Genomic DNA, 9,600 nt, shown 5'->3' on the forward strand with positions numbered 1-9,600 from the left:
ATGCAGGGGCACCCTAACTCTTAGCGTTTAGAGCCTCTAAATGTCTTAATTTTGTCCTACTTGAGCAATAGAAATGAATAAGCTCTAATCTCTTACCCCAGAGCAGCTCCTGGGGCGAGAGACCCAGACACACAACACACTATGTAATTAGTCTTGGCATAGAGGGGGCTGGAGAAAACATTGATGTGGGAGCCCAGAGAAGCATGGTCCTAGGGGGAACAGAGGAGTCAAATAGGAATGGGGATACGGGATGGGGATAGAGAAACCAAAAGGAGAATAGAAGAGAATGATTGCTGAATAAGAGGTAGTAAGCAGAAAAGAGATCACATGGGGAGAAAGGAAAGCTGGAAGCAGGGAGTGTGGGAGGAGGCTGACAGGCTGTGAAGGAGACCCCTCTGGAGGTGGAAAGAGACAGGGTCACTTCCAGCTGGGGATGGGGAGAATCAAGGCACAGACCTAAGGAGAGGCTTGGAGACAGGATGCTTTCTGGACTGGAGAGGTGAGCTAAAGTGCCTGCTATACTGAAGAGCTTGTGGGGGCCTCCAGGCTGGGGTTTCAACGTGTTTGACTCCATACATCCCTACTTTCTGAAGGAAACCTTAAGGTTGTAAAGAAATGGTAATGCTAATAGAATAGTATTATTGATGTAATATTAATAAAAATGGTAATAAGAGTAATATGTTATTGATAGGGTGATTTTGAGGTCTTACAAAATAGACCTTCTCTGAAACAGATGTTTAATCTTATTGATTTTCCTATATTTAGCCCCTAGCATAAGATTTAGCAGTGGGTATATACTTAAGAAATTGTAAAACTTATGAAGGTAGTAGTAGCTGTAGTAGAAATAGTAGTAGCAGTCATAGTAGTAGTAGTAGTAGTAGCAGTAGCAGCAGTAATAATATTAAGAATAGTCTTAGTACTGTTAATAGTGGTTTGATACATTCCTATACTAGTGGCTTTGCTCTTTTGAGGTTAGCTACCTTACTCTATACTCCATCAGTGTTCTATAGAGAGTTGTAGAACAAAGAGTTTCAGAGATGTACCTTTAGTTGGTGTTCCTATCCAGTTGAGGTAGCGTGTGAGCTTTGTTGAGATGTAGGTCTTTCCTCGAGCTGGTAAACCCACCATGATCACCATCGTGGGGGAATTTGTAAACTGTGGTATGGATGCTGGAAGACAAACAGAGCTTCAAATCTTATCCTCAGATTCACATGATATTAAGTTATCATCACAGAGATGTAAAATTTAAAAGGGCCTCTCTCTAACCATTAAATAACCAGGAAAAAAAACCTAGAAAATGGAAACTTATCTTCATTGAATCCATGAGCAAACTGAGATTGCAGTGCAAAATGCTAACCCGAAATATGTAGATGCAGGCATCTGCAGGGAGAAACAGGGCCCAGCAATTTGCTTATCTTTTACAGCTACTACTGAATAACATATAAACATAAGAAGTTACAGCTAGATTCCTGAGGACTTTCAAGGTGGTGGAGGAGTTAGACAGGGAGATCAACTTCCTCCCAACAAATGTATTAAAAATCCATCTGCATATGGGATAACTCCTACAGAATACCTTCTGAACACTGACAGAAGACCCTACACTTCCAAAAAAGGAAGTTAGTCTCCTCAGAATGAGTGTGTGAATTTCTTTGAGTGTTCTGTCTTGGGGTTTTGTCTTCTATGCTGTGTGGCCTGTGAAATCTTCCTGCTACAGTAAGGGGTTGGGGCCAAACTCTTGAGGTGGGAGATCCAAGTCCAGGACTTTGGATCACCAGAGAACTCCAAACCCATGGAACATTAATCAATGAGAGCTCTCCCCGAAGCCTCCATCTCAGGACTAAGACCAAGACACACTCAAAGGCCAGCAAGCTCCAGTGCCAGACACTTCATGCCAAACCTTCAGCAAAATAGGAACTCAACCCTGCCCATTAGCAGACAGGTTGCCCAAAGTCATGCCAAGCCCACTAACATCCCAGAACACTTTACTGGACATGGCACTGTCCTTCAGAAAGTCAAGATCCAGCTCCATTCACCAGAACACAGACACAAGCTCCCCAATGGGAAACCTTCATAAGGCACTGTTCCAAACCCACCCGAGTGGGGGCAGACTTGAAAATGAATAGCAGCTAAGACCTTCTAGCCTGTAGAAAGGTGACTCCAAGCACAGTAAATTAAACAAAATGAAAAGACAGAGAAACATGCACCAGCTGAAGGAACATGGTAAAAACACACAAAACAAAACAAATGAAGAGGAAAGAGGCAGTCTATGTGAAAAAGAATTCAGAGTAATGATTGTAGAGATGATCCAAAACTTTGGAAATAAAATGGAGGCACAGATAAATAGACTGGAGGCATGGATCAAAAAGAAAAAATGTTTAACAAGAATTTAGAAGAAATAAAGATTAGAAAATAAGCAATGAACTACACAATAACAGATTAATAATACACTAGAGGGAAACAATAGCAGAATAACTGAGAGTGAATGAGCTAGAAGATAGAGTGGTGGAAATAAGTGAAGCACAGCAGAATAAAGAAAAAAGGATCAAAAGAAATAAGAACAGTCTCAGAGAACTCTGGGACGACATTAAGTGAACCAACATTGGAATTATAGGGGTCCTAGAAGAAGAAGAGTAAAAGAAAGGGTATGGGAAAATATTTGAGGAGATTATAGTAAAAAACTTCCCTAATATGGGAAAAGAAATAGCCACTCAAGTCAAGAAGCCCAGAGAGTCCCATAAGGGTAAACCCAAGGAGAAACGTGCCAAGACACATATTAATCAAGCCAATGAAAATTAAGAAGAACAAATATTAAAAGTAGCAAGGGAAAAGCAACAAATAACATACAACGGGATTTCCATAAAGCTAACAGCTCATCTTTCAACAGAAATTTTGCAGGCCAGAAGAGAGTGGCAGGGTATACTTAAAGTGATGAAAGGAGGAAAACCTACAACCAAGATTACTCCATCCAGCAAGGATCTCATTGAGATGTGAAGGAGAAATCAAAAATTTTCCAGACAAGCAGAAGTTAAGAGAATACAGCACCACCAAACCACTTTTACAGCAAATGCTAAAGGAACTTCCCTAGACAGGAAACACAAGAGAAAGAAAAAAACCTGTAAAAGCAAATCCAAAAACAACAAAGCAAACGGTAATAGGATCATACATATCAATAATACCTTTTGTAAATGGACTAAATGCTCCAATCAAAAGACATAGATTGGCTGAGTGGATACAAAAGCAAGACTCCTGTATATTCTATCTACAAGAGATCCATGCAAATGGAAAACAAAAGAAAGTGGGAGAAGAAATATCCATATCAGATAAAATAGACTTTAAAGACTGCTATAAGAGACAAGAAAGGACACTATATAATGATCAAGGGATTAATCCAAGAGGAAGATAAAACAATTATACATTTATATACACTAAACATAGGAGCACCTCAATACATAAGGCAAATAGCAGCAACTATTAAAGGGGAAATCAACAATAACACAATAATAATGGGGGACTTTAACACTCTACTCACACCAATGGACAGATGATCCAGACAGAAAATTAATAAGAAAACACAAACTTTAAATGATACATTGGACGAGTTAGATCTAATTGATATCTACAGGGCATTTCTTCCAAAAACAATAGATTTCATTTTTTCTAACATACACATGGAAAATTCTTCAGGATATATCACATCTTGGGTCATAAATCAAGCTGCAATATATTTTTAAAAGTTGAAATCATTTCAAGCATCTTTTTTGACCACAGCATTATAAGATTTGACATCAACTACAGGAAAAACTATTAAAAACACAAATACTAGGAGGTTAAACAATACACTTCTGAATAAATGAGAGGTCACTGAATAAATTAAAGAAGAAATAAAAAATGCTTGGAAGCAAATGATGTTGAAAACACAAGTCAAAACCTATGGGATGAAGGAAAAGCAGTGCTAAGAGGGAAGTTTATAGCAATACAAGCCTACTTCAAGAAACAAGAGAAACATCAAATAAACAACCTAACCCTACACCTAAAGCAACCTGAAAAAGAAGAAAAAAGCCAAAGTTAGTAGAAGTAAAGAAATTGTAAAGATCAAAGCAAAAATAAATGAAAAAGAAATGTAGACAATAGCAAAGATCAATAAAACTACAAGCTGGTTCTTTGAGATGATAAACAAAATTGAAGACCATTAGCCAGACTCATCAAGAAAAAAGGGAGAAGACTCAAATCAATAAAATCAGAAATGAAAAGGAAGTTACAACACACAATGTAGAAATACAAAAGATCATAAGAGACTACTCTGAGCAACTATATGCCAATAAAATGGACAAACTCGAAGAAATGGACAAGTTCTTATAAAAATATGACCTCCAAAACTGAACCGGGAAGAAATAGAAAACGTAGACTAATCACAAGCACAGAAATCAAAACGGAAATACAAAATCTTCTAACAAACAAAAGCGCAGGGCCAGATGGCTTCACAGGCTAATTCTACCAAAATTTCAGAGAAGAGCTAACATGTATCTTCCTCAAATTTTCCAGAAAATTGTAGAGGAAAGAAAACTCTTGAACTCATTCTATGAGGCCACTATCACCCTGATACCAAAACCAGACAAAAATGCTACAAAAAAAGAAAATAAGAGGTCAATATCACTGATGAACATAGATGGAAAAATCTTCAACAAAATTTTAGCAAAGAGAATCCAACAGCACATTAAAAAGATCATACATCATGATTAAGTGGGCTTTATCCCAGGGATTGGAGAAGGAAATGGCAACCCACTCCAGTGTTCTTGCCTGGAGAATCCCAGGGACGGTGGAGCCTGGTGGGCTGCCGTCTATGGGGTCACACAGAGTCAGACATGACTGAAGCGACTTAGCAGCAGCAGCAGCATCCCAGGGATGCAAGGATTCTTCAGTATATGCAAATTAATTAATCTGATATACCTTATTAACAAATTGAAAGATAAAAAACATATTATCATCTCAATAGATGCAGAGAAAGCTTTTGCAAAATTCAACATCCACTTATGATTAAAAACACTCTCCAGAAAATAGGCATAGAAGGAACATATCTCAACATCATAAAGGCCATATGTGACAAACCCACAGCAAACATTATTCCTAATGGTGAAAAAATGAAAGCATTTCGTCTAAGATCAGGAGCAAGACAAGGGTGCCCATTCTTGCCACTACAATTCAACATGTTTTTGGAAGTCCTAGCCACAGAAATGAAAGCAAAAGAAAAAAAAGGAATGTAGGTTGTAAAAAAAGAAATAAAACTGTCACCACTAGCAGATGACATGACGTGTGTGTTATGTGTTAAGTTGTTTCAGTCATATCTGACTCTTTGTGATCCTGTGGATAGTAGCGCACCAGGCTCCTCTCCCCATGGGATTCTCCAGGCAAAAATACCAGAGTGAATTGTCATATCCTCCTCTAAGGGATCTTCCAGACCCAGGGATCAAGCCTGCATCTCTTATGTCTCTTGCATAGGTAAGGCAGGTTCTTTACCACTAATGCCACCTGGGAAGTCCCCCCCAAATAAAAGTAGGCTAGAAGTAAAAGGCTGGTAAAAGATACACCATGCAAAGATGCTACCAGAAAATTACTAAATCTAATCAGTGAGTATAGGAAAGTTGTAGGATATAAAATTATTACACAGAAATCCATAGCATTCTTTACACTAACAATGAAAAATAAGAAAGAGAAATTAAAGAAACAGTCACATTCACCATTGCAAAAAAAGAACAAAATACCTAGGAATAAACCTACCTGAGGATATGAAAGACCTGTATGCAGAAAACTATAAAACACTGATGAAAGAAATCAAAGATGACACAAACAGATGGAGAGATATACCATGTTCCTGGATTGGAAGAATCAATATTGTGAAAATGACTATATTACCCAAAGCAATCTACAGAATCAGTGCAATCCCTATCAAACTATTGATGGTATATTTTTACAGAACTAGAACAAAAAATTTCACAATTTGTATGGAAACATATAGACCATGAATAGCAAAAGCAATCTTAAAAACGAAAAATGGAGCTGGATGCATCAACTTTCCTGCCTTAAGACTATACAACAAAGCTATAGTAATCAAAACAGCATGGAGCTGGCACAAAAGCAGAAATGTAGACCCATGGGACACGATAGAAAGCCCAGAGATAAACCCATGAACATATGAACACCTATCTCTGACAAAGGAGGCAAGGATACACAATGGAGAAAATGTAGTCTCTTCAATAAGTGGTGATGGACAGCTACATGTAAAAGAATCAAGTTATACCAAATTGCAACATTATATGCAAAGATAAACTCAAAATGGATTAAAGACCTAAATGTAAAACCAGGAACTATAAAACTCTCAGAGGAAATCATAGGCAGAACACTCTTTAAAATAAATCACATCAAGTTCCTCAGTGACCCACCTCCTAGAGTAATGGAAATGAAAGCAAAAATAAACAAATGGGACATAGTTCAGTTCAGTTCAGTCATTCAGTCATGTCTGACTCTTTGTGACTCCATGAATCGCAGCATGCCAGGCCTTCCTGTTCATCACCAACTCCCAGAGTTCACTCAGACTCACGTCCATCAAGTCCGTGATGCCATCCAGCCATCTCATCCTCGGTCATCCCCTTCTCCTCCTGCCCCTAATCCCTCCCAGCATCAGAGTCTTTTCCAATGAGTCAACTCTTTGCATGAGGTGGCCAGAGTACTGGAGTTTCAGCTTTAGCATCAGTCCTTCCAAAGAAATCCCAGGGTTGATCTCCTTCAGGATGGACTGGTTGGATCTCCTTGCAGTCCAAGGGACTCTCAAGAGTCCTCTCCAACATCACAGTTCAAAAGCATCAATTCTTCAGCGCTCAGCCTTCTTCACAGTCCAACTCTCACATCCATACATGACCACAGGAAAAAGCATAGCCTTGACTAGACAGACTTTAGTTGGCAAAGTAATGTCTCTGCTTTTGAATATACTATCTAGGTTGGTCATAACTTTTCTTCCAAGGAGTAAGCGTCTTTTAATTTCATGGCTGCAATGACCATCTGCAGTGATTTTGGAGCCCCCCCAAAATAAAGCCTGACACTGTTTCCACTATTTCTCCATCTATTTCCCATGAAGTGATGGGACTGGATGCCATGATCTTCGTTTTCTGAATGTTGAACTTTAAGCCAACTTCTTCACTCTCCTCTTTCACTTTCACCAAGAGGCTTTTTAGTGCCTCTTCACTTTCTGTTATAAGGATGGTGTCATCTACATATCTGAGGTTATTGATATTTCTCCTGGCTATCTTGATACCAGCTTGTGCTTCCTCCAGCCCAGCATTTCTCATGATGTACTCTGCATATAAATTAAATAAGCAGGGTGACAATATACAGCCTTGACGCACTCCTTTTCCTATTCGGAACCAGTCAGTTGTTCCACGTCCAATTCTAACTGTTGCTTCCTGACCTGCATATAGGTTTCTCAGGAGGCAGGTCAGGTGGTCTGGTATTCCCATCTGTTTCAGAATTTTCCAGTTTATTGTGATCCACACAGTCAAAGGCTTTGGCATAGTCAATCAAGCAGAAATAGATGTTTTTCTGGAACTCTCTTGCTTTTTCCATGATCCAGCGGATGTTGGCAATTTGATCCCTGGTTCCTCTAACTTTTCTAAAACAAGCTTGAACATCTGGAAGTTGACAGTTCATGTATTGCTGAAGCCTGGCTTGGAGAACTTTGAGCATTACTTTACTAGTGTGTGAGATGAGTTCAATTGTGTGGTAGTATGAGCATTCTTTGGCATTGCCTTTCTTTGGGATTGGAATGAAAATTGACCTTTGCCAGACCTGTGGCCACTGCTGAGTCTTCCAAATTTGCTGGCATAATGAGTGCGGCACTTTCACAGCATCATCTTTTAGGAATTGAAATAGCTCAACTGGAATTCCATCACCTCCACTAACTTTGTTCATAGTGATGCTTTCTAAGGCCCACTTGACTTCACATTCTAAGATGTCTGGCTCTAAGTGAGTGATCATATCATCGTGATTACCTTGGTCATGAAGATCTTTTTTGTACAGTTCTTCTGTGTATTCTTGCCACCTCTTCTTAATATCTTCTGTTTCTGTTAGGTCCCTACCATTTCTGTCCTTTATTGAGCCCATCTTTTCATGAAATATTCTCTTGGTATCTCTAATTCTCTTGAAGAGATATCTAGTTTTCCCATTCTATCGTTCTCTTCTATTTCTTTGCATTGATCACTGAGGAAGGCTTATGCTTAATTCATGTTGATGTGTGGCAGAAATTGACACAAATTGAAAGCAATTATCCTTCAATTAAAAATAAATTAAAAAATACAGCCAAGGACAGAGAAGCCCTATACAGTCAGCAAAAAAAAAGACTGGGAGCTGACTGTGGCTCAGATCATGAACTCCTTATTGCCAAATTCAGACTTAAATTGAAGAAGCTAGAGAAAACCACTAGACCATTCAGGTATGATCTAAATCAAATCCATTATGACTATGCAGTGGAAGTGAGAAATAAACTTAAGGGACTAGATCTGATAGATAGAGTGCCTGATGAACTATAGATGGAGGTTCGTGACATTGTACAGGAGACAGGGATCAAGACCATTCCCAGGGAAAAGGAATGCAAAAAAGAAAAATGGCTCTCTGAGGAGGCCTTACAAATAGTTGTGAAAATAAGGGAAGTAAAAAGCAAAGGAGAAATGGAAAGTTATAAGCATCTGAATTCAGAATTCCAAAGAAGAGCAAGGAGAGATAAGAAAGCCTTCTTCAGTGATCAATGCAAAGAAATAGAGGAAAACAATAGAATGCACAAAAATAGAAATCCCTTCAAGAAAATTAGAGATACCAAGGGAATATTTTATGGAAAGATAGGTTCAATAAAGGACAGAAATGGTATGGACCTAACAGAAGCAGAAGATATTAAGAAGAGTTGGCAAGAATACACAGAACTGTACAAAAAGATCTTCATGACTCAGATAATAATGATGGTATGATCACTCATCTAGAGCCAGACATCCTGGAATGTGAAGTCAAATGGGCCTTAGAAAGCATCACTATGTACAAAGCTAGTGGAGGTGATGGAATTCCAGTTGAGTTATTTCAAATCCTGAAAGATGATGCTATGAAAGTACTGCACTCAATATGCCAGCACATTTGGAAAACTCAGCAGTGGCCACAGGACTGGAAAAGGTCAGTTTTCATTCCAATCCCAAAGAAAGGCAATGCCAAAGAATGCTCAAACTACCGCACAGTTGCACTCATCTCACACACTAGTAAAGTGTTGCTTAAAATTCTTCAAGCCAGGCTTCAACAGTACATGAACTGTGAAATTTTAGATGTTCAAGCTGGATTTAGAAGGAACCAGAGATCAAACATTGACAAGATCATTGAAAAAGTAAGAGAGTGTCAGAAAAACATCTATTTCTGCTTTATTGAATATGCCAAAGCCTTTGACTGTGTGGCTTACTGTAAACTGTGGAAAATTCTGAAGGAAATGGGAATACCAGACCACCTGACCTGCCTCTTGAGAAACCTGTATGCAGGTCAGGAAGCAACAGTTAGAACTGGACATGGAACAATAGACTG

At 38.8% G+C, this 9,600-nt stretch overlaps 1 protein-coding gene across 7 annotated transcripts in view; it reads right to left on the reverse strand.

Moving 5' to 3' along the window:
• The window catches only part of PFKFB1 (6-phosphofructo-2-kinase/fructose-2,6-biphosphatase 1), a 125,673-nt gene that overhangs the window by 43,965 nt on the left and 72,108 nt on the right, over positions 1–9,600 (reverse strand). For all 7 annotated transcript variants that reach the window (XM_040266066.1, XM_040266063.1, XM_040266065.1 and 4 more), the window contains one exon: positions 1,044–1,169. In XM_040266066.1, coding sequence (XP_040122000.1) covers positions 1,044–1,169 — 126 coding nt within the window. The remainder of the gene's footprint in view (positions 1–1,043; positions 1,170–9,600) is intronic.

The sequence above is a fragment of the Oryx dammah genome, unplaced genomic scaffold, assembly GCF_014754425.2.
Source record: "Oryx dammah isolate SB20612 unplaced genomic scaffold, SCBI_Odam_1.1 HiC_scaffold_23, whole genome shotgun sequence".
Lineage (NCBI taxonomy): Eukaryota > Metazoa > Chordata > Mammalia > Artiodactyla > Bovidae > Oryx > Oryx dammah.